Source organism: Nesoenas mayeri (genome assembly GCF_963082525.1).
Source record: "Nesoenas mayeri genome assembly, chromosome: 1".
NCBI lineage: Eukaryota > Metazoa > Chordata > Aves > Columbiformes > Columbidae > Nesoenas > Nesoenas mayeri.
In genome coordinates this window covers 140,751,213-140,778,823 of record NC_137541.1, presented here as the reverse complement: position 1 = coordinate 140,778,823, position 27,611 = coordinate 140,751,213, and the positions used below count along the sequence as shown (strand labels likewise).

At 41.6% G+C, this 27,611-nt stretch overlaps 2 protein-coding genes across 4 annotated transcripts; one reads left to right on the top strand and one right to left on the bottom strand.

The window, feature by feature from the left end:
* Positions 1-9,508: 9,508 nt before the first annotated feature.
* GPR15 (G protein-coupled receptor 15) lies at positions 9,509-10,621 on the bottom strand (the record flags this gene model as incomplete). Its single annotated transcript, XM_080363785.1, has 1 exon — positions 9,509-10,621. The coding sequence occupies one exon, from the start codon at positions 10,619-10,621 to the stop codon at positions 9,509-9,511; it is 1,113 nt and encodes a 370-aa protein (XP_080219911.1).
* A 7,263-nt stretch (positions 10,622-17,884) lies between these two features.
* Positions 17,885-27,045, top strand: CLDND1 (claudin domain containing 1). Of its 3 annotated transcripts, none has more exons than XM_080350531.1 (6): positions 17,885-17,932; positions 18,520-18,695; positions 22,693-22,994; positions 24,201-24,308; positions 24,701-24,838; positions 24,953-27,045. In XM_080350531.1, the coding sequence occupies exons 3-6, from the start codon at positions 22,706-22,708 to the stop codon at positions 25,171-25,173; spliced, it is 756 nt and encodes a 251-aa protein (XP_080206657.1). In that variant the 5' UTR covers positions 17,885-17,932; positions 18,520-18,695; positions 22,693-22,705; the 3' UTR covers positions 25,174-27,045. The 3 variants fall into 3 exon arrangements, with proteins under 3 accessions (XP_080206657.1, XP_080206656.1, XP_080206655.1); XM_080350530.1 differs by having other exon boundaries at positions 17,904-17,956; XM_080350529.1 differs by having other exon boundaries at positions 17,919-17,952.
* Positions 27,046-27,611: the final 566 nt, after the last annotated feature.

Genomic DNA, 27,611 nt, shown 5'->3' with positions numbered 1-27,611 from the left:
TTGGTTTGTTTTCTATTTGATAAAAATGTGGACACTTCCATGTAGAAGCTGAATTCAGCATAAGATGGACTGATATTGTTTTTTGTTGTTGTTTTAGTTTAAGACTGAAAACATATACTTTGGTCCTTGTTCACTATGTGCAGCGTTTTGGAAATCCTGTTTATATTGTAATCTTCCTTTTTCACTTCCTCTGGACCTTTTCACAAGACTTGACTTAGGGCACATGCTTTTCTATCTGGGCTGAAGGCAAATACAGCTTTTTATTTATTATTTATTTTATTTTTTTGAGCCACTTAGCCTCACTCCCCACCTCTGACTTTCAAATATGGCTGTAGGGGGCATTGTCTGGGTGCCATGGCCTAGGGGGGCATCTAGGGGTAGAGCAGCACATCGGCTGTCACGGAGCTGCCTGTTGCCAGTGTCAGGGGTCTGGAGAGCCGGGCTGGTGGTTGGCTGCTCTGGGAGGGCTGGGTGTGCGGGGATGGAGATGCTGCTGGGGAAGGGTGGCTGCTTTCATTTGACGAGTTCACAGGGTTGGTTTAGATGAAGAAATGCCAGCATGCACTTCTGTGTCAGCTCGCAACCCAAACATACACTCCCAGTGCCCCTGAGGCTTGTCCATCCTGTGTTGATAGTCCTGTCATGACATCTTTGCTGCCCTTGGCCTGTGATCGCTGCATTTGGGTGAGCAGGTTCACAGCTTCTGCTGTTGCATTTGCCGGTGCAAGCTGTGGTGCAAATGAGATCTAAACCAGGCACAAACTGCAGAGGGACTTGCAGTGCTTGCCTGGGAGAGATCCTGTGCCTAGTGTTGCTCCCTGGCAGTGCTGGCTCACCTTCTTAGAGTCATAGAATGTCCTGAGTGGTAAGGACATTCCACAAGGATTGAGTCCAACTCTTGTCCCTGCATAGGACAACCCCAAAATTCACACCGTGTATCTGAGGATATTGCCCAATTGCTTCTTGAATACTGTCCCTGGGGAGCCTGTTCCAGTGCTCCACCTTAGCAGAGAACACAGGTGTCTAAATTGTCACAATCTCACTCTACACTTTATCCAAGTTGCTTAAAGGCAATTTAAGGAAGGTGCAGCTAATAGTATCAGGAAATGTAGTCCAGCAGCACAGCTGGGAGTATCTGTTCAGATCACTCTTCTACATAGATCTGTGAGGCCGTATACTTAGAGGAGTTTCATGGATTCTCAAGCCTTTTGGAGATGAATCATTAGCGTGATCTCTGAAAGAGGGCACACTAATCCAGCTGGGTTCACTGCTGGGTCGGTGGTCTGTGAGTTAGGCTTTTGGACATTTCATTTAGCCAAACGTCAACTCTCTTGAAGTTAATCGTATAAAACTCCAGTTGATTTCAACAAAACCAGCAGTTTCCCCATTGACTTTAATTGGTATTTGGGTGACAGTGAAGGTAAGGACCTATAAGCATCATTAGTCTAGTTGCATGAGTTCTTAAAATGAGAATAATAAGACGGTTACATCTACTTTCATGAATCAGCAAGGATTTCAGATATTTTTGACAGCTTTAGAGTGGCTGCAGCTTCTAAAGTGGGTGTGCAAATGTTAGTGTGCCACAGTACCATCCATTCATGCTGCCAAAATGTTAGCCCTAGAAGCTATTGGATTATAAAGCCTGTTCAAGGTCTGTTATCTCCTTTTCTCTAGCTAGATCTAGTCCTTTTTGTGTGCAGCAGCTCTGGTCTGAAATATTCTCTCAAGTGCCAGCTTAGTTTTTTATGGGTACCTTGTTTTAGCACATTTCTTATCTGCCATATATCCTGTACTGCTCTTGGAAAAAAAAAAGAGAGTGCTCTCCAGAACTCTCCTCACTTTTATTCTCTTGAGTTTTCCCTGACCCTTTTTCTCTCTCCTGGCAAGACAACCACAAGGGCTTTTCAGTTACTTAAGTGTTCATAAGTGGTCTCAAGTACAATGTTCTTTGACTACAAATCAGAATATCTGGCACCTTATCTACAGCTGAGCTGGTGTGAGATCTTGGGCACGCCACTGCACTTTTCAGTGTGTTTTTCTGCCCTCTTTTTGCTACTTAGAACCTCTCTAACCATGATTTCCTCATTAGTTATGAGAAGAGCAGAAGTTTATATACATATATGTACTTCTTGAAAGCTATCAAGCTTCTACTCTTACCTGTAACATGTCCTTAGGTGGCGAGATCGTATGTATGGCGGGTAACTCCCACAGATTCAAAGATTTGCAAAACCGAATATGCACCTTGTTGTTGTTGTTGTTGTTGTCTTTGTGTAATGGTTTGAATGTTTTGCTGTGTGTGAAGCATGGGTAGATGTTTCCGTGGTTCCCAGAGGAGGGAGGGTGAGGAGTGGGGGTGATGTGGTCATGCAGGTGTTTAGGCAGTGCATAGAGGGAGGTCAAGTGAGTGGTCAAGTCAGGTGCATGGTACTATACAGGGCAAATATTTGCTGTGTGTATAGTTATATATGGTGTTCCTTGGTGGAAAAACTGCTCTTTGCATTTTAAGTCTGACTTTCAGATTGTTTTGCGTACCCGTTTTAAAGCTAGGCTGAGAATTTGAATTGATTTAAAAACCACTGACCAAGTTTCATTCTCTAACTGAGCAGAGTGCCACACAGTTTCATAGTCTTGGTTTTCTGTGCCTCAAATTCAGGGTAAAAGAAAGGGCATCATTTGATCCTTTGCATAACAGCTGTTCTTCTATATTCATATTAACTAGTTTTATCAGTATAGAAAGAAAGAAGGCATCAGATTCTGGGATCTCTGTTGCACAGTAAGAAGTGGGTTTTTTTCCAGAATTGACTAGTGAATTTTGGACACATCCAGTTATTTCCTGATATTATCTAATTCATTAATTTTTGAAGGACCTGCTGTTTAGAAAGTGAGTACTCAGCCTGTTCTGGAAATCAGTGCTTTGCAAAGGATCTGAAGCTAGGCATTTACAAATGAAAGCCATTGAATTCAGTAATCACTTTGTGGGAAGCATTTTCTTTGAACACACGTTCTTACCTTACCTCCTGTGCCCATATCTAGTCCCTCAAGCAGTGAAATGCAATGCAAATTTAAAGAGAAACAGTGATCTCTTCTTTTCTTAGATCTGTTGCTGGGATGCCTCTTGTAAAACTCCATGTACTCTAGAAAATGCAAAAAGTAAACAGTAGAGGAAGTGTGTTCACTAACTAGACTTAGTGGGAGCTTCTGACTAAGAATATGTTCTCTTACTAATAAGGAAACTGTTTTGAAGTTTGAAAAGATGTATTTTGGTCACAATGCATTATTTAGATGATTGATATTGATCATGTTGCGTGCTTGCAAACCATAACACGTGACCTCTATTCCAAAGCCTCTGAAATCTCTTGCAAAAACGTAGGATTGGGAAAATGAAATGTACAATTCAATTCATATTTTAAAATAAATATCAGCCCAACCAGCCTGGCCTTTGTCAGGGCTTTTTTCATGTCATATGTGGAAGTCTGCCTTTCTTCTTGAAGGCTGTTGGTTTCCAACTCATTTCACTTTCTCATCTCCCATAGTTTGCATTCTTTTACTTTATTATGAACTCCTGTTGATCCTTAGATGTCTGGGTGTTTGGGGCCAAACTCTCTCTGGCTTTTACCAAGAGTGGGGTACTCCAAAGCCTCTTGTCACTTGCAGCATGACTCCAGCAGGATAGTGAAAATACACATCTGCAAACTGAGCAGGTGCTTGGGTTGTTATTGAAACGTAGAGTACACTATTTGCCAGCTTTGTGGTATAGTATTAAAATGTTATATGAGATGTTATGGGCTTTTTCTGGTTTTCTAGGGCTACCCAGCCACCTCAGTGTGTGACATTTGGTAGCTTTGTAATTACTTCCGAGTCCATTTAATGCATTACCAGTGCGTGTTTCCATCGGCTATGAATTCAGGTAGCTCTTTCTTTGTTTCTGTTTATTAATTGATCTCCCTTTCTCTGGTGACATATTTGGTAAGTAGCCTGAGTAAATGAACTTCCCATTGCAGGATTGTCCTTAGACCATTTATGCTCACTGCTTCCTGTTCTTCACTTGCCATGAAATGTGCTCCTTAACAGGGCAAAGCCTTTTAAACAAGAGAAGAACCGGAACTGGCTTTCAGTTAGAAACTTTGGAATTCATCTCTGTTGACCTCATGAGTGTAAGTGATGACAAAAGGATAACGAATTAGTATTCCAGTAGTGTGTAACTGCTAAAAGTGAACACAAGTGTGCCCACCTGTGAGTTGACATCTCTTTGTACTGTATGCCTTACAAGCAACAGAGAAATCCCCTTCTTTTGTCAATGACCTTACTGTTCCTGTGCAGTGCTCAACAAATGTATACTTTTGATATCTTTGCGAAGTCAGGAAATGTTCTTATTGTAATTCAGTCTCTTTGAAACCTGAGGCACCGCTGAGACATGCTGTGAGGAGTTTTTCATCCCATGAGTCTGACAGAGCCAGGACAAGACTTGCAGATGAAATCTTGATGCTCCTCAGTCAGTGTAAGCTTTCCTCTTAGCTTCCAAGAGCCAACCTTTGCTGCAGTGCTCATGGAGCATCAGTCCAGTGGAGTAACACCACCACTTACCTTACTTGCTTGAAGGTATTAAGTTGGCCCTGCTCAATTTGGATTTGAAGCTATTCCCAGCGTGAATCTCTCCTCAGTCCTCTGCAACTTGAAGTACTACTTAGCAGTGGTGCAGCTGTCACTGTTGTTAGCACTGAAATGAAGGCTCCAAAAATTCTTTGCCTATCTAAGTAAGCATCAGATCTGGGTACAATTTTTCTTTGTGCTGAGATGAAAGAATTTGTTTCTGAAAAATGCTGATTCATTGAAGCCAAATGGAGACCAAGACATGCATCTAACCAGGTCTTGATTCATATCAAGAAGCAGAGGCATTTCAACTTGATTATGCACTTCTCAGGGAAGTGCAGCAACCTCTAGATTGTTGAGGGTGGTGCTGGTGGTATAGCTGTTTTCATGAAAAACCTCAAAAAGTCTTGATTTCATTCCAAGGCAGTAAAAAAGCACCTCCGAAATCATCAAAAGGTTTGTGGGATGGGCAGATGTATGTTCCCATCCAGATCTGCTGACAGATATTTGCCACTTTGCCACCTTTTCATGACAACAAAAGAAGTTGGATTGCAAAAAACCAAACCGTATTTCTTAGCTGCAATCATATTGGGTTTATTTTAAAATAATAAAAGTGGGGAAAAAAAACAACAACAACAAACAACAGTCCAAATTACTTACCAAGGTCTTTGACAGGTGTCATATTGTAATCGCATCATTTACATTTCAGATAGCAAACCACTTTGTAGTCATTATGTTATTTTAACACAAATAAAATGGGCATCCTGTTACATCATAATAATTTTTGTGTCATTCTAAGCTATATTAGTGCTAACAAATGAACAAAGAATATTGACAAAGAATAGTCAAAATTCCAGAAGTTTGTTCGAGCATAGATTGCCTTTTCTTTGAAAGAAATAATTGAAAATAATGTATACACTGTTGTGAAAATGTAAAATAGATCTTCAGTTTACAAGAGTAAAATAAGCACCTTCATAGGGTATGGTCTTTTGTATAGAAGCCTGAAAGAATCCAGAGAGTTTTGTTTTGTTGAATTAGTTATCTCTTTTGTATTCTTTTTGCTCATGTGGAACATTTGCTGTGGCATTTATATGTGACCGTTTTCAAGCCTTGCAATATTTAGCAAGTTTATTTGCTTTTTCCAAATGCCAGTAGTAAAGCTTTAGGCAATGGAAGGAGATCTTGGTAGATTTCTTTCATCATTTGATCTGGTATTTTGAAGTACTAAAAAAAAAATACCAAAACACAAAAGAATCCAGCAGCCCTAACTTAAAATTGTTTAAAGTCTTGAAGATTGATTATATTCCAAAAATACTATTCTGCTTTGGGTGGGAATTGAAGAAATAATGAATGAGTCTGACTTAGTAAGATGTGATTTTTTTCTACAATACAAATCATAGGTTAGTTGAAATGCAAGTCTTAGGCTTCTTTTTGTAATTGAAAAAAATAATTTTCTTGTTACGTATGAGTGAAGGTAGAGGGAGGATAAGAGATTGAGAAGAGACTATTGAGACAGTAATTAATAAGATTAAAATTTGAACTGACTGTCTTCTGATTTTCAGACACTGGAAGGTCTGAAAATATAGTCGATGCTCTTCATGCATTTGTAAGCCTGAAAAAGGAGTTTGGCCATTTGATGTGGGGAGAAAAGTCTGTCACGTGAAGGAAGAAAAACAAAATATTTTAGAAGAGGTAGTGGGGGAGGGGGGAAAAAAGCGTGCAGTGAAGGGAGAGCAAAAAGCTTGTGTGCGTCTCTGTGCTGGCCCCCTTGTAGCTCAGGCACAGATCCCACTACCCATGTGCCAGCCAGCACACAGTGTCCCCAGCAATTGCTGAAAGATGCTTTTGGCTCTGCTGACCCTGTGGTGCCAGCTCTCCAGCTGCTCCAGGGACGCGTCCTCACTTGGGCTCTGCAAATAGAGGCTGGGGAGCTTGGCAAGATGTTCGTGCCTGGGTTTCTAGGTTTGTGCCGCCCATGGGTGAGGTACGTTTTGTTTCTCTGCCTACGTTAAACAGCACAACCGCAAGGTTCAATAAAAAATGCAAATAGCAGGATTTATTTCTAACACCCAAAATAGTCATCCCCCTTTACAGATCTTTAGAAAATACAAAGGTGTGAAAGAAAGAGCTATAGTGAATGTACTCGCACTGCACTTACATCACAGAATCACAGAATGTTAGGGATTGGAAGGGACCTCGCAAGATCATCTAGTCCAATTCCCCTGCCGGAGCAGGAACACCTGGATGAGGTTACACAGGAATGTGTCCAGGCGGGTTTTGAATGTCTCCAGAGAAGGAGACTCCACAAACCCCCTGGGCAGCCTGTTCCAGTGCTCTGGCATCCTCACTGAGAAGAAGTTTCTTCTCAAAGGGATACCTCTTCTGTTTACAATTTTTTTCCCCTGATATCCAGACAGTACTCAGGTCCTCAGGCTTTGCCAATTTATCTCTTTTTTTTTTTTTTTTTTTTTTTTTGTGAATTATGTTAGCTGATGTAGCTGTCTTCCCTTTCAAGCTTTGTAACAGGTCTGCATGGATGTAACTGTTCACCATAAAACTCACTGTGTCCTCTTCTTCAGTAAGAAGCAGTCTAGTTAGTTAGAAGAAGTTAGTCTAGTTAGTTAGACTGCTCCCTAGTTAAATAAAAGTAACTTTCCATAGATTTGCAAAGTGACTCATTCTTTTTCTAGGAATAATCCTCTGCATCTGATAGCCTAAAAAACAATTCCTAGCTTAAATAAAATGTAAAAGTCTCTCTCTTCTCTGATGTTTAAAGTGACGCAGGGACTATTGCTGCAAATCTTTTTGTTTATGACAGCCTTGTCCTGGTGAGCTACAGTATGGATTTGTGTGCCAGATTATTCCTTCCCTGGGAAAGCTGGGAGAAGGTAACACAGAACCAGACTCTTGAAACACTGCAGCACATTATAATTATATGGGATTTGCTGTATAAGAGTTTGCATGCAAGTTGTTCCAGGCTTATTTTGCTTCTTAAAAAGTAGACTCAAAGATGTATATTTGCTGACTCTTTCACTGGCAGAGTTGAATTTGCTTTATCTTACAGGGCTGTAAATACCTTTAAAACCTTTTGCTTTTTGCAATTCAGGTTTTGTTTCCGTGTATTTTGTTTTATCATTTAGTGATAAGATGACTTCTGCCTCTAGTCAACACCTTTGTGGGTTTTGTGAAAGCTAATTCAAGAGCTTCAAAAGGCTAAGTGAAAAAGAGAACAGAGATAAAAATCTCTAAAAATCAGGAAATACAAAAGGAAAGCTTCTAACAGTCTTTTGTCTTAGTCACATTACATATCCTGGATGCTTTTTGATACTGATTTATTACATTTGTGACAAGCAGTATTATATTAGGCTAAACATTTAACAAGAAATATAACAGAATATGAGATGTTGCAACATAGACAAAGTATCCAAGTGCAGTTAGAAGTTTCACTCTTATTTTAACTCTGCACTTTAAAACATTGTAACCTGGTTTCTTTGTTTTAAGCAACCATTTCTATCAACCCTTGGCATTTAGTGGGAAATGAAAGATTTAATAAAATAGATGTCATTCACCTTTATAAAAGTCCAGTACAAGTTTTTCAATGAGCTGCTTAACTCTTTGTTCCACTAAAGCCTGTAAATCTAGGAGGTACTTCAGCTGTTAAAAATACAGAGCTTTTTCTGTTCCCCCACCTCATTTGCTGTCACACTTGACACCAATTGGGCAGCTGGTGTCTTCCCCACAGCATATTAAATGCCAGATCTCTGCATTTCCCAAAGATTGCTGATGACCCAGGTTTATAGAGCTGTTTTCTTTCCAGAGTTCAACTCTATAAACAAACTAAAAGAACTGTCTTATTTACAGAGTTCAACTCTTTAACTGAAACATTGGTCCTTTTAAATTCCCTTTCTTTGAGCATTCCTGCACACAAGGTTTCTCAGCGTTCTCCATTATTCCCTGGCTAACTTTGCTTGTTGGGGACATTTGCATTTGACTGTGACTCCAGTGGGAGAAGGTAGCCATACAGCATCTGTCTTAATATAAACCGGGTTCAGCTAAACAAGGCAGACCTGGGCTTTGAATGGCACACAATCTTGTACTATTATACACGTTATACCACAACTGAAGCAGTCAGAAATTGTGTCAGAACCCCCCAAAAGTCTTAAAAAGAATGAGCGGAGTTTGTTTGTGTGTTTGATACAGGAAAAAGGTTAAATGCAAGATTTCTTTTTATTGTCTTTGGGTTTCTCTGCCTTCAAGTTGTTTGTTTGTTTGTTTTTTCCAGAAATAACAGGGGCTAGAAACTAATTATTGTGATCAAAATGAAGATTTAATGCCATAATCAAGAAGCTGAGACTTCCAAAAAAGAATGCACAAGACTCAAGTTATGAGAACTAGTAACATACGAATTAATTAAAATACTGCATATCTAAATTCATAAAACTTCCAAAAAACCAGAATTGATTGGGTTGGTTTGAGGACATTGCGACATGTTTGTGGGTAAGCGAGGAACCAAAGAGAAACACTTGTGGTGTTTTTCTTGCTCTATGCGGAATAAAAACATATATACATTTAAGTTCAAAGCTTGCTTTAGAGCGGGTTTCACTGAATCACCTGATTCTGTTCTGTAGTTTGTAGCATTCATACTGGGGTTCCAGTGTAAGCATTTGTGGATATTTCTCAGTACGATGGTTTCAGATTTACGCCGTGCAGTGACACAGCGATCACGGTGAACTGTAATTCTGTGGTTAAGGTTTCCTATTCCATCTGTCTGCGTATAAAGGGAAGCAGCGTTCCTCCCACCTGGCTGCGTTACACTGGCACCTCTGTCACTTGTCTCTTTTTTCAGCTTCTCTCACTTTATTCTTTTCCTGCTGTCTTTGGAGAGAGAAGTTCCTTTCTCCACATTCCCGGCTCACAGTCAGAGGGACACAGAGCGCTTCCTCTTCCTAGTGGCATATTCGCCCACAACAAAATTGGATAAGGAGTGGCTCAGGCGAGTGTCCAGAGTATCAGAGGTGCTGCCACTGCTGCTGATCTTCACCCACGGGCAGAGGCACCGGAGCATGGCTCTGCGAATGTAGTTGTCAAAGCAATAGTAGATGAAAGGGTTGGCACAGCTATTGGCAAAAGCAAAAGGACTGCTCACCTTCATGCCCAGCTGGGCAACCATGTTGGGAAAACAGTCGGGCTGCTTCAGGAGTCCTGAAAGGATGGCCATAAGCTTGAAAAGATTGAAGGGAACCCAGGAGATAACAAAAGCTGCCACTACAATGAAGACAATCTTGATGGATTTCCTCAGTTTCTTATCATGTTTCCCCGCTCTTTGATAATGCACACAGAGTCTCCTGGTGATGGAGTAGTAAAAGGTTAAGATACTCAACAGTGGGAAGAAGAAGGCCAGGATTAAAAGCACCAGTGACATGATCTGTTTGGCTTCTGTCACAGCTTTGTCTGTACAGTAAGTCTTTCCATATTGCTTTTTCAGTTCTCTGGACAAAAGGGTTGGCATCCCTAAGCAGCAGGATAATAACCAGACACAGATGCAGAGTCCACTGGAATAGGATCTTGTTCTGACTCGTCTAGCGATAGAGGGATGCATGATAGCAAGGTACCGGTCAGCGCTCATACAAGTGAGGAGGAGGATGCTGCAGTACATGTTGACTGAGATTACATAGGAACTAGATTTACAGAGGAAAGATCCTACCCTCCAGCTCCCGTCTGATGCCTCCTTGTCCACCCAGAATGGCAATGTGATGAGAAAGATGAAGTCAGATGCAGCGAGGTTGATGATAAAGATGTCAATCAGCCTCTGGACCCGTTGCTTGAAGGCCAGTGCTACTATCAGGACGGAGTTGCCGACGATGCCCACCAGGAACACAGCAGCATACAGAATAGGGAGAAAAGTAGACATATGTTGCAGGTGCTGATACTGGCAGTTGTCATCATAGTAGTAGTAGTCGTCATAGTTGAAAGTGACTGTAGTCACAGCTGAAAGCTGAGTGAGTTCCATTTCTGGCCAAGCTGTCCCCATCCCTGCTCTGAGGAAGGCTCTGAGCTCCCCCAACCCTTCCCCTCAAGGTCTTCTTAAAAAACATGTTAGTGAGTGATGTGGGGAGGAGTGACGGGAGGGAGGAGGAGAAAAGTGGTTTGGGGGGAGTAATTCATATACTTTTAGCCAATCACAGAGGCAACAGACAAGCAATGAGAGTCTCTGATTAGTCAAAACCCTGTCTTCAGAATAAACACTTGCTTCTTTTTTTAAAATCAGGTTTAGTTTTACTGATTTTATCTTCATTTTGTATTTGCCTGTATAAGTAAACCAAGTTTGGGGTTTGCTTTTATTTTGGGGGGAGGGGAGGTAGTTTTCAAGATTCTGAACTTTCTTGGGACAGGATATCACTAGTTTGCAGATATTCAAGATTGTACCAGCTCAGCAGAAGTCAGAGGACAGTGAATCCTTTACCTTTTCTCAAAATGTTTTGTGTAAATTGTTTATTGGCTCAAGTTCAACTTTTCTGAGGCTTGGAGGTTCTTACTTTCTTTGTCTATTTATGATTGTTTTCTTTTGAGAGTAAACATCTCATATGAAAATATTTAGGGAAAAATGTTTAAAACTACTGTCTCTTTTCTGCCGTGTGGTTATTTGTTCTGTATCAGTCCCAGGTCCTCCCAGGCCAGTGCCCCCTTCTCGCCCTGCAGCCCCTCCACTTTCCCTAGCCCTGGGTTCCTCACACTCGGCTTTATTAATGTGTTAGAAACTTACAGGACAGTTTCCAGCATGTTGTACATTCTTCTGCAATTTGAAATTTGACTTGATGTTCCTAGCTCCACACAGGTTTCCTTATCAGCCACAGTCCTGGTCTCCAAAGCAGTGGTTTGTTTCTTCTTCTTCTGACTGCACAGCCCACATGGCTGTTGAGTCGTTGTGATGTACCGTGCTTACTTCTCTTAAAGAACTGTGATTTCTTTCATCTTTCGTTTGCATTATCAATATGTCTCTAGCTGTGGCTTACCTTACAGACAATTCTTTCAGGGTTGCGTAAATCAAATTAAAGTTCTCACTTTTTAAACTCCTGAATTCATTACAGCTTTGTCAGTGCATTCTAATTTGAAACTTCTGCTACTGGTCTTCATCATCCTTCCTCTCTTCTGCAGATAAATTCATTTTCTCCTTCCCCTCTCTCCTGCTTGCATGTTCACAGACCAGGCTCACCTTCAGGATTCTCAAAGCTTTGAGCAAATTGTTTATCAGAGTACATTCGAGCCCCAGGCAGATAGATCACATCTGTGTGTGTCTACACACGCAAAGAGCAACTCCAAGTTGCATGCACAGCAAATTAGTCCCTCTAGTGCACTCTGGATGCACTTAGATTCACTCTGCCTATGCTCAGGTTATGTATTCCTGTGCAGCAGGTACCTGGTAGAACTTCAGGCACCTGGAAGAGCAATGAGCTCCTATTAAATGGGTAGCTGCTGGATCTAGGGATATTTAAGTGGGCACACTTTCTTGTGTAATTTGCTGATGTCTAATAAGGAATGCATTATATACAACTGCTTTCCTATCAGTAGGGCACTGGTGGACTCTAGCTGACTGCTTTTCATGGAATGTGTGAGGATTTAATTATCTCAATAAGTATAATTCAGCCATCACAAACTGTGAAAAAAAGATCAAGGTGTTTAAAAACACCCTGGTTTAGATTACCAATTTGTATGCCACCAATGCAAGTTTGAAGCTGTAAGGAAGCACAGGCTAAAAATAATCTTCTCGCCCTTTGAAGATCACAAAACATATATGTACTTTTCAGTTAAGAGTTGTGTAAAAATGCCCAAGTGTCTTAACAGTTTACAGAAATGACTTTTTTATAGACTCAGCGCAGAGGTGAGTTTGGTGTCATCTTTGCTTATTTCTGCTTGAAGGATTGTAGTTCAGGTTTGTTTTTTTACTTCTAGAAGCACTGGGAAATAGAGGCATTCTCTTTCCATCAGTACTAGAGTAGAAGATCAGCTGAACCCTACGGTATGTGGCACAATAGTTCTGCCCCACTTGCAGAGATGGATCTACATGTTGTTTTACTCTGCATTTGGATCCTAACAGCTTACATACAGTTGCAAGCTTTAGAAATCAGGCACAAACTTCTTTCCCTCCATCTCATACAGCTACATGTTCCTTCTTGAAATTCACTCCTTCCCTCTCCCCATCCTAGAGCAGACAAAAAAATTAGTAACTTTCAAAAAGGCTTAATGGAATCATAAAGATAAGCATATGTCCATATATTCTTGTGTTAGCAGTTCCTCACTTTGTTGTCTCCCTGTAGTTTAATAGCCTTACTTACTAACATAAAAAATTAGATAGTAAGGCTTTCCCAACAGGGATCAACTCTGTTCTCTTGAATATGCTCTGCATTTCTTGAATGCTCTAAATAGACTTGTGGATATCACTGTGTGTTGCCAAATTAAAAATGGGACACTTCCTTATCTAGACAGAAGATTTGCAAAGATAGTACAAGGCATTGTCATGAGTAATGAAGCAATCTGTATTTATCCCAGCAAAGCAGCAGCAGGCGTATTTGTTGGTAGTCTGTAAGCCCTGTGTTTTTTTATACGCGTTTGATTCACTTAGGCCTTCTTTTAGGGTCTGTCTCTTCCCAGAGCTCATTTCCCCGATGTATAGCCAAGCTCTCAAAAACACCCAGCACATGGAAATTTGCCTTATAGCCCTTCTGCACAGATATTTCAGAAAGCTCAGCATGTGATGTACTAAGATCCAAGTGATGTAGTGAGATGTTTTGTCACCAGGAGGACAGCCTTTACCCTCTCCTCACCCACGTCCTAGATTTCCCTGGCACTTTTTTCTTCCCAGACCTTGCCAGACACACATGAACCCTTTTCCTGAATAAATTTTCTGCTGAAGCCACAGCTTCTGGCTTGGTTTGGGTGTATGTTCTTTCCTTCAGGGTGCCCACCTTTCCAGCCCTTGATGCAGCTCTGAAAAAGGGCAGCTGCAGGGTGCTGAGTAGTTTTGAACATGAGAGTGAACCTGAAGCTTCTGTAACCACGCACTCACGACTCTAATCATGGCTGTGCATTTGGCCAGTTCTGCTTTATAGAAGAAAAAAAAATGTTTGTATGTTTCTCTGATAGTCCTGCCTTTCTTAAGTGCACTTACGAAGTTTGTCATGTTTGTGTTTGTGTCATTCCTTAACTCTTCCTCATAGGAAATACCAAGGTGTTTCCAACAGTAGCAAGGGAAAAGATTTCATACCTTTTTTCACAGTTCTGTAATGCTTGTGACACACATATTATGGCAGCCTTCTAATTTTGTGGCAAAATCAGTAAAACAGACATGCAGTAGAACGAACTGCACAGGAAGTGTGCAGGGTCATTGGTGGTGTTTGTTACACACACACACACACACACACACACACACACATGCTCCCCTTACACATTTCTGCCGTTGAAGCATTTCTGGTAGCAAGGTGTAGGTTTTGGTTTTTTCTAATTTTTTTCACATTCTTTGTTTTACTGGTAGTTTAAATGTGGTCTTATTTGAACTTGTACACATGAGTTATAGAAGCACAGGCAGCTAGGTAAATTAAGCTACTTCTCTGTAAATTATTGATGATGCTAAATGCTGAGAAGGACAGAGGTTCATTTGGCTGTAAAAGAAAGTGTAGTACTTTCTAAATGATTGTGCTTCAAAAACCACCTGTGGGGAATAGAGATTTGCAGACCTACTTAGATAAAAAACAATGAAAAAAACCCATCAAATTGGCTGAAACTGTGCTACTATGCCATAACCTGGGTGAAGGCAGGCTCAGAAGTAACCATATGAATGCTAACCAACAGAAGTTTCACCCCCGAACAAAGAGGGGAGAAGGCAGAACTGATTCATGTAAAATTGCGGGCACTGAACCAATGCATTGGGATAGGCTGAAATAGTTTCATACTGAGAGCAGTGATCTTCAAAGTGGGCTGTGAGAAGTAAACTTTTTTGGTACACTCAATAAAATAAATATTTAAATAAATAAACGAAAATGTATCCTCTTTATCTGATCCTTTTTTAGTTTATATTTTTGTCATATAATTTAAAATTATACATGTAATGGGATGCATGCTCAGAAAGTTTTTACTGATGGAGTGCATGATAAAGAGGCTTGGAGACCCCTGACTTAAGAGGACAAGTGGTTATCATTAAAGTGAACCTGTGCTATTTATTGTATTTGGAAGAAGTACACCTAAAAGGTCTTCTTTCTGTGAAACTTATAATTTTGGTAAGGTTTTCTTAGTGTGCCATGTTCTGTGCCACAGATTAAAAAAATACAGAGGGCAGAAATAAAAACAGGGAGACTGGATAAAGACATCTGAGGGGAATCCATGGGATTTTCTGCTGCTTTCTGGCTATATGAAATTCTCACAGATGGTGCCTGAAACACAAAAACTAAAACTGCTCTTTTTGTCGTTACAGAGGTAATATTTGTTGGGAGAGGCAATATCTCGTAGTAAATATCTAGTAGTATTGGAAGAAACATGCGGACTTTTGAGCATCTTTTTCAGGTTTGAATCAATAACTCATAAAGTGAGTGGGACGCATGGAGGTTTTTTCATTCCTCATACTCTACCAACTTCTTTTAATACAGATAGTGCTGCCTCCTGGAAGTGTTTACGTATTTCCTTAGACTGCAAGAGCTAGAAATGACACAAATTTTCTATGAAGATTCGCAACATACGAGGATTTTGTTTGCTTGTTTCTCATTTGCAGCACTGCTGTTTAATTCTCTTGTCAGTGCCTGAAAATTTCTGTTAGAGCTACTGGCTAATCTTGCACATGATCCAGGTCTGCTATCTAAGAAACTTCACTTCTGTAACAAGCAGGAACAGCTTCTAAGCTGTACCCATCAGCGTTAGTTCCTTTGTGCTTTCATGTGCAAACTGCCGCGGTTTCTAAAGCAAACTTTTACTTTGAAAACTTCCCAAAATGATCCTGGTTAGTGGCTGAACTGATCAACCAGTGGTTCTGTTGAAGCACAATGAGGAGGTGGAAAAAGAAGAGAAAACAAAAAAAAAAAAAATAGGTGTTAGGAATTAATGGCTCTCTGCCTTGGTTTGTAGTGTTGTTATTGGGTTATGCTTATTATACAGAGGGGTATTTTTCCAGGAAAAAAAAAAAAAGAAAAGAATCCAGCTGAAATCTGTAGAGAAAATTTGAAATTAAGTAAATAAAACGAAAACACGTCTTCCCTCTGGCTGTTTTCAAGCAGCTGCACACATTGTATTGATCAGGGCAGATTATGAAGAAGAGGTCACTGCAGTCTAATTCAATAATGAAAGTAGCAATGGCTGCAAAATTTTCCAGAATTGATTCTCATTTTTATGAGACCAGATCTTTTAGGAGAAAAACCTGTAAACTTGCCAGTGTTAGATAATTCACTACAATTTACAACAAATTATTCCAATTCTCCTTATCCCATGGCTTAGAATACAGAAGTTTGGGGGTTGTTTTGCCCTTTTTAAAAAACAAGCAAACAAAAAACAAAATAACAACAAGAACAAAACAACAACAACAAAAAAAACCAAACAAAAATATTTTCTAGCTTCAACTTCTGCTAGTTTTGCCAAGTGTACTGAAAAAAACTGTTACTGATTTTTTTGTTTCCTATTGCATAGGTCTTCCTATTTGCATAGATCTTATGGTTTTGCAACTCCTTAGCTCTCTCTTCAATAAATTAAATTGACTGACCTTCTGTGATGTGTTTCTTTGAGAGAGTTTTTCTCATTCCTCAGTGATTTTCATGTCCCTTTTCAGGTTTCTTTCTACCTTATCAGGACATCAAAACAAGACATGCTATTTCAGCAGGCAGCAGCAACTCCAGATGTGATATAACATTTTTCTTCCTCATGTTTATACATCTGAGGTTCCAGGGAAGTTGGTTTTTTTGGCCACAGCACCATCTTGCCAGTTGGCAATCAACCGTGACCCATTTGTCCTTTTCATTTTGTGCTTCCCAGGATAAAGTTATGTCAGGTTAAGTCTAGCCTCCACTCTTTGCTCTTAAATGAATGAGCTCATTGATGACCTTATTGAAATGCATGTTTGCTTGCCCCTGGCCACCGATGATCAGGTCACCCTGTACCAGTGCCCTCTCTGTTCATTATTTACCCTTCCATCAGGCTTCGTGTCATCTGTGAAGTTTATCAGTGATGCTCTGCTTTCTTCCAGACCATCGATAAGGATGTTAAATATTTCAGAGTCTAGCATAAATCCCGATCAGTCCCCAAAATATGTCCTTGCACACCGTTACATTATGAGGTGTTGGTGAGACGGTTCCATGGTCTGGGAAGGTGAGGTGTGTAGGCTAAGGTTTCTTAATCGTGGTGTTGGTTTGTTTTGTTTTAATAAACAAGTTGATGTTGTTGCACCAAGTTGGAGAAGTTTCTTACATCGCTGCTTTCACTTTTGCCATCCTAGCTTGCTACCTTGCTGCAAAAATGTTTCCTGGCGGCTCGAAATGAGTAATTGGACAGGACTGCTCCCCTGAAGTCCTCAGAGATGTGAAAACCTCAGGTGTGATTCTGTTTTTTTCCAAGTATTTGTTTGCTAATTCGGAGGTTGGTAAAATCAAAACTGGGTGTGGTGGTCACTCAGCAGGGAAGTTGTTAACGACTTTTAAGAGTCCCCTTGTAATTTGCTTGGGTATGAGTACCAGGGATGGGGGTGAATGTCCAGTTTGGGGTCTGGAGCCAATGTCTATTTTTTCCTTACTTGGTGTTCCCAAGTTGTTCCATCAGGATATCCTGATGCCGTTTTAACATGCAATCAAGCGAAAAAGGAAGAAACATGAACCTTATAGCCGCAGGGTGAAACCAAGTAGTCGAAATTGCTGCAATGAGAGTTTGCAAAGTGTTTTTTAATGTTTCTGTAAAAACTCGCGGCTGTTTCAGCAGGTACAGGACCTTGGCATCATGACTCCAGATTCCCAAGCACCCGTATCTAGCAGGTACTCAATGTAGTCATTAATTGACACCCTGCCTCACGCTGCTTTAAGGCCTGCAAGGGAGGTTGGTTGCCCGGCGGCGGCCGCTGGGCAAGCCAGTGGGCTTGGCCTTCCCGGGGGTGCCTGGCGGGCGGGCGGATGACTACAACTCCCAGCCGGCATCGCGGCGGCGGCGCAGGGGCGGGGCGAAGCGGAGAACTACAGCTCCCGTGGGGCCGCGCGGCCTGTGAGTCATGGCCGCTGCGGAAGAGACGGCGAGAACTACATCCCCCAGAGTGCCCCGCGGGGCGGGCAGGGGCGGACGCTGCGCTGGCCCTGGGCACGGCGGAAGCGGCGCGGCGGGGCCGGTGGTGCGAAGCGGCGATGGGCAGTGGGTGATGCGCCGCGTCTCGCGGGGCCGGGGTGGTTACAGCCGTTGAAGGGGACGGTTGCTGAGTGTGGGAGGGGGTAAGGGGTTGAGGCGCTCTCCTCGGGTTTGTCCCCTGCCAACGGCCCCGCCGGGCCGATCCCCCCCCTCGCTGGGCTGTCTCCTGAGAGGCCGGAGCCGGGGGTGTTGGAACGAGGTCGGCCTGGCCCGTACCTCGTCGTGGCGGCGGGGGTGAAGCGTGTCGGCACCGCTCCGGCGGCTGCGGCTGGTGCCGGAGCGCGGCCCGAGGAGCCCATGGGCTGCGGGGCGAGAGCCGTTCGGACGGTCGCTTACCCTGGCGGCTGCTGGCGCTGCCTGTCTGCCCGTGTCCGGGATCGATCCTGGTGGGGCACGGTGCTGTTTGCCTGAGGGCTCTTTCAGCCGGTTTCCCCCCCCAGACCCCGTACTTTTTAATATTTTTTTTCCTAATGGGTAACACTGGGATATTTCTGATAAAAAAAAATTAAAATGAAGCAATGATCTCAAATGAAGCAATGATCTCAATCTGTTTGGTTTGCTTTCTACTTCTAGATCACGTTTCTGTGAACTGGCGGTGTTGAAGAAACTGAATGAATGGAACAGTTAGGGCAGATAGGAAGTTTGCATTTCACGCTCTCCACTTGCCATAAGACACAAACAACACAGTCTCTGAAGTGACTTGGAATCATTGGAGCTGTGTGTCTTGGGGGATCTGAGGACCTCTGAAGGTAAAGAAGTGTCTGATAGCGTTCTTTCCTAACCCTCCCTTGGCCTGAGTATTAAAAGTTTGGTAGTGTCGCCAGCCCTCTCCCCATGTTTACACCTTCTTTTAGGCCTTCTGCCTATTCTGCTTTCCCAAAGAGCAGTCAGGTTCAAGCGTGTTTTTTGAGAAAATGCCATCTTACTCTCTTGTGATGTCAAGTAAAAGCAGTTTCTTAAATGTGGTGGTGAGCTGTTGGCTGAAGGGAGTGATCATTATAGTAAGATAAAAATATACATATTCTCTTATTCCCTTCTGCCATGGTACAGTAACTTTCTAAAATGCTTATCAGCTCTCCAGTCTTAGAGTTGATTTTTGGCCAGAATACTTGCTTTTGTGCTGTTCTGCTTATTCAGCTCTACTGGTTTGCCATTTTTTTCCCCTTCTATGAAGTACATGCATCTAGTCATTCCTTTGAACGTTGCCGCTAGTTTGACTTTTGCCCTCTCTTTTGTGAGCTGATGCTTTGAAATTTTTGTATGTCTCACTTCTTTCAAAAATGAGTGTAATTACAATGTCCTGTGGAACATGTCTGCTTGAGTGCCTGTTTACTACTGCCTTGTGTTGTCTTATATTATTACATAGCATAGTTTCAGCCATAACTTGTTTGAAATAACTTCTATTGTTGGAATAAAATGTAGTGGCAGTGCCATATGAACAAACCTTTTATAAAAACAATCATGGTTCTTGCTGACAGCCTATAGAGACAAAGCATTTCTATTTGTTATCAATCTTTCTGTCTTTATAATTAATGTCACTTTTGATAGTAGTAATGTTATTTTTTGGTAAGTAAGCTTATTCTAAGGCACCTCCAATATATTCTGCGGAGAACCTTTTGCAAAGTGCGGCATAAGCTCGTAAACATGCAGTGTATTTCTTCATGGTCTTCTTTTGTAACTATATCTTCCTGACTAAGCTTACTACTCCCATTGAGCTCTGCCTGGGGCTGGAACGATGGTTCTTTCTTAAACAGCAAAGAACACCTCATTTAAGTGGGGGCGTGTCCACTGTAAATGAAGATGCATTGGATATACACAGTGAACAGGCAGGGTAGTCAAGCCTAGTACACTGTGGCAGGAAGAACTTCTAGTTCAAAATTTGCCTAAAGTGCCATAAAGTTCTTAATCTCTTCTGTAAGTAGTTGGTTGAAGTGTTAGACAGAAGCATGAGGAGACCTTTATTATAAGGAATTGGGGGTGTGCTCTTGCCCTGGCACTGTTTTGTCCATACTGAAAATCCATGTGTGTCCCTTCTGGGACAAATGATACACAAAGGCACTTGCCAGATTTGGGGGACCGTAAACACCTCAGCTGTTTTCTACCTATCCCTAGAGCTGTGTATTACGAGGATTGAACGTCAGTAGGTAGACATGTCTCTTTTACCAAGTAGGTAATGAACAATGGACAGTGCTTTAATTTACAGTTTCATGTTTAACCCTTAAATTTGCTTGTGAACTGCTGTTGGTTGCCTGCTGAAATCAACTCTGCCCAGTCCACTGTATGTATGAAGGCTGACCAGAAGTGTGTGGTTGTGTTTTAGTGATGCTCTGATAGGATTATTTCCAGCACCAGTATTCTGCATTTGCAGCAGTGATGTTGGATCTGAAAGTTAGATTTTTGAGCCAGTTGTTTTCTTTCTGTATGTTAGGTACAAAGTTGATACATTTGTTACAATAACAAATGGCTGCTATTGTAAGCATTTACATTAAAACGCGGTGTCAGGAAAGCGATGGTTTAATAATGCCCTGGTTATGTTCTTTTTCACCAGACACTATTCTGAGGATGGAGCTTGTAGGTTCTTATGATTTCTCCTTCCAGAGAGAGCCCTCTCTAAAGAGAGGAGTCTGTTGCAGAGGGTTCCTCTTGCAGTGAATGTGACTGCAGTATACTGGAAAATCCAGACCAGCCTGCTCACCAGCCTGTTCTGCTGCTTGCCCTGAGACTGAGTTCCCAGAGGATCTGCTCAGCTCAGCTCTGAGCTCAGCTGGGCAGGGAGCCGTGCAACACAGCATTGGCCCTAGAGACTCCACTTGCCCCAGTTGCTTTGTGAGAAGTTTGTGAAAGGGAAGGGATCCCTCCGCAAACGCAGTGGGAATGAATAGTGAGGTCAGCCCTATTCAGCAACTTGCTCTCTCCCTATTCTGCTCATTCAGTGTCCTCTGGACCTTGGGCTAGATGCTGGGATATCAAAGGAGAATGAAAGTACATAACCAGGAATTAAACACTGCACAGAGTGTTTGCTTTCAAGTCTAGATTTGCTTCAATGTCTTCTAGATAAATAAGTCCAGATATGAAGCCCTCTCAGTATTTGACCTAACTTACAAAAGTCCACAGATTGTGGATTATTATTTCAGTACAGGTGTGGTATGCAAAGTTTGCTGCATTTTAAATGGGTGCTGCTTGTCAGTTCACCAAAAATCGCTTATAATCATGCTCATTGCTAAGTCTGCAGTTAAATGACTCATACTCTCTGTAATATTCCTCCTTGAATATGGAAAATAAGCATGGGGAATGATATGGGTACACATCATTTCTCTTCCCCAGCGCTGTTAGCCACTTTCAACCAAATACACGAACAGATGTGAGGGAAAATAAGAATGACATTGTTAGCAACAAATACCTGTCGGTGCCTTTGAAACTCCCTACTTTAATTTGCACCTTTTTTTTCATAGTTCAGAATTTCTTACTGGCAGGTCTGACTTGAGCACTCATATTTTTCCTTGTGCATATTGTGGTTTAAGGCATTTGCTGTTTGCACTTGTGGTTCATTCAGCTGCAAAGAACCTAAACCAAAATATTTTGATCCAAGTATGTGGGAGAAGGGAGGTAGAACAAGCAATAGACAAGAGCTGATTAGATAGTAGCTGGTGTCGCCAGAGTGGCTCTAGCTGCTGAGTTAACTTCAGTTGATTTCTTTTTTTTTTTTTGGCAAGTGTATCAAGCCTGATTCACCATAATCCATAAATTTAATCAGGTACAGAAAACACATGAGCACAACAGGCATCTGAGAATCCTCTGACGTATTGCACTATTCACAAAACATTCCATGTATTAGCAATCAATTCCTCATTAAAGTCACAGTATTTTCATAAGTGTGTGTGGCATCTGTATTTTCACATGCTTCCTTTGACCCTGAATTTATGTGATTTGTGAGTATGACCCTCCAAAGGATGGCATAAGTGACCTCCTAATATGAGAAACCAGAGTAAGGTCCTTATGCCAGCATGTGAAGGCCTTTCAGTTTTGGAAGCTCTTGCCATCTTGTTCCCATGGAACAGGGCACGCCCCTTGCATTGTTCTAGTTCTTCAGAAACGCCGCTGTATGTATTTTGGCATTATTGCATTTACCATAATTTCCAAATTTGTCTTTCAGTGCTTCCTTCGTGTCCTGTCTTTAGTGCCTAGACACATTTCTCTGCTTCCCTAAAGGCATTCCAGCACCTTGGCATGGCTGCCCTTTGTGAACAATCTGGAAGAGCTTTTTTGGTATGCTTGTGGTTCTTGTCTTTGCTGTAAACACAAGCTGTGAAAGCCGTATGGGGTGGCAGGCTAAAAATAACTTCTGCCCTTGGTAATCTCATAAGGAAAGATAAGTCTTCTGCCTGGGCACTGTGGATGGATTCTGTGCAGTTCCCTACAATCAAGATCACAAATGGCAGTGAGCTGTGCCATCTGCTTTGGGGATGGAGTTGCTGTTGCTCTGTCAATTGCTGTCTCAGAGATAGCGCAGCATGGCTGGGAGAAGGGCGATATCTGTGCCTTGAACTTGGAAGATCCAGCGGATGCTGACTAGTACTGTAGACTTGTTCAGTATTCATTTGATTCCAGGATGTCGGAAAAGGAAGACACGCATGTATCCTGAGGGGACATTGTGTAAGAGGAATGATGTCACGGTTTGATGCTGATAGGATAACTTTGTGTTTACTGTCAGAGGATTTACTCACTTGGCCCTCTCTTTCCTTACAGCAGCAAGGACGTCATGATGGATAACCGTTTTGCTACAGCACTAGTAATTGCCTGTGTTCTCAGCCTCATCTCCACCATCTATATGGCAGCTTCCATTGGCACTGACTTTTGGTACGAATACCACACCCTGTCCCCAGCTGAGAATATTAGTGAAGCTGGTAGGAGCATCTGGGAGGAATTTGTCAGTGAAGAAGCAGACGAGAAGACCTATACAGATGCGCTCTTCCGGTGCAACGGCACGGTTGGATTGTGGCGGAGGTGTATCACTGTACCCAAAAACTCTCACTGGTACAGCCCACCAGGTATCTCCAGAGCAATTAATACTTCCCTAGCTTGCCTGGGGTGGTATGTCCTAACTCCTCATAACATATTCATGCCACTTTGTTCCTCCAGAAGACCTATTTCTAGCTTATGGGGTTTTGTTTGGTTTTGATTTTTAATAAAGGCAGTCTAAAATTTTAAAGAAGTGAAAGGCAAAATGGTCTGTGGCTGACAGTGCTACAGGCTCTAGATTTGACACATGATACTTGATCTAAATTTAGTCTGGTGTTTCTTCATTTTTCTTTTGTATCTGCTGTCCAACTGGGGGTACTATTATAGTTGCTCTGCCAGTCACTGTCTTTCTAGGAGAGGTCCTGGGATCCAGCAGTGAAATAAAGATATTACTTTATCGAGGGGGCACTTACTTCTTTTAGCTAGTCATTCATTTTGCTCACTTGTCACAAATGTCCCACTGTCAGCACATTTGACCTCCTTGTACTGTAGTATTGGATAGAGAATGAAATATTTGTATTCTTGTTCACAGTGGTTGGGGCCTAAAAAAGTGTGGTGTGCAATTATTGTAGTTGCTTCAAAGTAGATTTTGGACACATATTGTGTGTGTGAAGCCATTCATTTTGAACCTGCTTAAAAATGTACTTTCAAACACTTCTTCTGGAGGAAAGATATTACATGAAATACTTTTCTTTTTTTTCCTCTGATGAAAATACTTAGCTTGGAAGACACTTATGCCAGCTCTCCTCAACAGTATTCTCAAAGCAAAAATCTAACTAAGGTGTAAAAGGGCAGAAATTTAGTGTAAAGAAGCAAATATTTTTTGCTCTTTAAATAGTCCTTTCTATCCCATTTTTTGAATGAAGCATTTAGTATGATACATGCTGCACATGGAGATAAGCGCAGCTTAGTTAAGGGACTCTGAGTACAGGGATACGTAACAACATAGTTGAGCATCATGTGCCACATTTCTTTCCTGATCTGTCAAGCATGGCACAGTTCTCTGGATAACCCAGGTAAACTTGAAGATTGTTCATGTTTGAATGCTGTCCCTCACATGCTATGCTAACTACGTTATGACAAGGCATCCTACAAATTTGTTTTGAGAGGTAATTTTTTCTCTAAAATGGGACTCTTGAGAAGCTTCTCAGCTTAAATGGTTGGGAAAGGAGGAATTGGAGGGTGGAGGGATGGGAGGCAGTCGACTAATGGTAATTTTTTCTTTTTTACCCCAGAAACTGACTTGACTACAAACTGCATCAGTTTTTCCCTCTCTGATCAGTTTATGGAAAAGTACATAGAGCCTGGAAATCACAATAGTGGCACGGATTTGAATCGGACTTGTAAGTGTCTTCCACTTCTGAGAGGTGAAGTGGATTAAAAAGTGGATTAAGATTAAGAAAAACCAGATGTTTCTCAAATACAGTCACTAGTGAGGAAAGCATCTGTGTCTTGCATTTATTGTGTTTTTACAGTAGTGCAGGCAGTAGGTCAAAGTTTAAAAGCAAAACTTAGATGTGTTAGCAAAGGTTTTGCCTGTGAATGCAGTACAGGAATTTGAGAGTTAAGAAATGAAGTTCTACCTACTTTAGTGGAGCCGTTGGTCCTTTTTAGCTATGCATGCAGAATGTCTGATGGAGCATAAGCAGCGTGGGTAGAAGGGAATGTAAGATGGTGGGAGAAGATCAGTTTCTAACACATTTTCAACAAACTTGTGTGTTTGTTTCATGTGCAGATCTCTGGCGATTGCAGTTCCTGCTGCCCTTTGTCAGCCTTGGTCTCATGTGCTTTGGGGCTCTGATTGGGCTCTGTGCTTGTGCCTGTCGCAGCCTTTACCCAGCCATTGCTACTGGAGTCCTCCATTTCCTAGCAGGTGGGTCTACTGCCATCTATCAGTTACCCCCTCTCCCGCCCTCCAGAAGCTCACAGTGAGAACCAGAGCACTTCAGAGGTGAGCTCATTGTGCTTTTTCTGCTTCCTCCCGCAGGGCTTTGTACACTGGGCCTGGTTGGCTGCTACGTTGCTGGGATTGAGCTGCTGCATAAGAAGCTGCCCCTGCCTGATGATGTGAAGGGTGAATTCGGCTGGTCCTTCTGCCTTGCCTGTGTCTCAGCACCTTTGCAGTTTATGGCAGCTGCTCTTTTCATCTGGGCAGCTCGCACCAACAGAAAGGAATTTACTCTCTTGAAAGCGTATCGTGTAGCATAAGTGCTGCTAGGGAAGTATGGGATTTCTATGTTATAGCCTCTTCTCCCCTAGCCTTTACTACTTTTTTCTTTTAGTCAGAATTTTACCTTGTACTGCATGCTTCTTGCCAGTTGAGACAATTTAGCCTGCAGGCCCTGAAGACAAAGACCTCTGGGCTAAATGACCAAACTCTGCCAGAAGTCTGCATAAATTGAACAAGTTTTTAAATTGTTGTTTTGTTTTTTTAATAATATTATTATAATTTTTTAAGCTTCATTTTGTTGTTGAATATCCCCTTAGTTAGATGTACATGCCTAATTTTATTACCCTGTTAGCCTGGAGGAAATAGGAATGGTTTTGTGGGGTGGAAGAGAGATAGGAAAGAGGCAAGAGTGGGAACCTCTGTGCACAAATAATAAAGAATCATGAGCTGTCTGCTGTGTGACCCAAGCAGGCAATACCTACAGAGGGCACTTCAGAAACATTGGGAAGCCTGGAAAACTCTGTTGTGGAAATAACTGTAGCTAAATCAGTCCTATAGCTTCATTTTGGGTCTCTTACTCTCACTAGTTTGCTATTTTTTCTGGCTTCTGCCGAAACTGATGCAGGCAGAGCAACCAGCTGTGGGAGGGCCTGTAGAGCACAGCATCCCCAAAGCAAACTCTGTGCTTCCATTTGCCAAGGAGCGGGATGAGTTGGCCCATGTGGAGCTTTGTGCTGCTCTAGCTACACTGCTTCCAGCACCCCGGCTACTTTGGTATCTGCACTACGTGTGGTTGTGCACTCTAAATCTTAACTTGTGGTGCTTTGGCTTGCTGTGAAATAAGGCTTTCCCCTCTCTTGTGTTGAAAACAACTCCTCACAAATCTTTGGTTTAGTGTATGTGTGTATATGTACATATATAAACTTAACTTTTTTTTTTTAAAAGCTCACCTATTTATCCTACATAGCACCCAACAGGGTTTTTTTTAAAAGGTGCTGCTCTTTTCCCATCTTGCCCCAAACCTATTGTTTAAATGAAATAATTATAATAATAATAAAAAGCTCAGAAATTTTTTGCATTGTATGAATCTGATGGGAGGGTGAGGGAATGGTCTGAAGTTAATTTTACTAGGGGAAAGAAAAGCCAATATCTAGATTGTTCTCTGTTTTCAGGGAAATCTCACCAGAAACAAAGAAGCCTCTTTTTTTTTTTTTATTTAAATGAAACTCTTGGACTTCTGTAAACTTAATTTTCTTCTGCTCATCATTGGGGACACAACACCCCATAATTTCTAATAAGTTCATAACTTCTGCACATATTTCTTGTAAATCACTGCAACTCTAGCCAGACTGGGTAGTATGTCTTTTCTAGAAAACAATGTTCCAAGACTGAATTGTTTAATTCTGAGGCCTTAACTCCTCTCATTTCCTTACTCCATGCTTAATATAAGAAGTAGGTCTTAGAAGAAATAAATCCTGACAAAAAGAATAAGTCTGTGATGGCAAGGATTCTGAGAGATAGTTTTTATAAGAATGGCACAGAAATAGGCATTTTTATTTTTTTTTTTTAAATTTTGATTTGTGAGGTTTTTTTTCAGTAGGTACTTCTACTCAGGCTGTGTTTGCTGGGTCAGCAAACAGGCCTGGTCACGAGTTCCCTGAAGATGAGGGATATCTGCTAGTGTCATTTTTTTATTATGTACGTGATAGGGATCAACCTACTTCTCCTGTTATTATCATCATTGAGATCTTTACAAAATGGAACAAGGATGCTGAAGGAAACCAGGATCACTGATAAAGCAGCCGTGGACTGTTCGAGATAATCCTCTTTCTCCTGCTGTTGAGTAATTTTTCACCTTTCCACCTAAAACAGCTTTTCCCCTCTCTACAATGTCTGGGCCAATTTTAACCCTGTGAGAGGGGATGTGGTACTTTTGTGCACTGAGACAGTGAAAATCTGTGCCACTGATATGTTATTGGTATGGTGCTTTTTCAGAGTTATTGGTTATCTCTGACATAGGTAGATAAGGCCTAACTGCTCCGCTTGTCTGGTTCCTCATTTGTCAGATATAGTAGGGCATGCAAGCCTCAGCTCAGGTCAAAAGGACTGGAAGGTGCTATTCTGCACTTTGAGAGGAAACACTACGGGTTAATTCATCTAGTACAGCTTGGGTGAAATTTTTCCTTTTTTCTGGAGCTGCCAGAAAAATCATATTCTGTGATTTTAATCTGAACAATGGGAATCCTGTGTGCTTGCTCTCTCCTCTGGTATCAGTGCTTATTTTTCTGAAGTGTAAATCTCAGTTTTTAAACATTAACATTCTTGTTTCCAAACGAAATATTTTTATGGAGAGAAAATGAAATGTTAGAGGTGCTGTCAGTCCTTTCTTGATCATTTTAAGTATCAGCAAAAACAAGATTGCTTGCTTTGGTCTGCCTCAGATAAATGCTGCTGGTTTTCTTGGCTCTGAAATGAA

Excerpts from the sequence above, each read along its gene's own strand:
- CLDND1 (XM_080350531.1), top strand. The coding sequence starts at position 22,706 with ATGATGGATAACCGTTTTGCTACAGCACTAGTAATTGCCTGTGTTCTC. Across the intron at positions 22,995-24,200 it reads TCACTGGTACAGCCCACCAG|AAACTGACTTGACTACAAAC; the intron begins GTATCTCCAGAG and ends TTTTTACCCCAG. Across the intron at positions 24,309-24,700 it reads CACGGATTTGAATCGGACTT|ATCTCTGGCGATTGCAGTTC; the intron begins GTAAGTGTCTTC and ends TTTCATGTGCAG.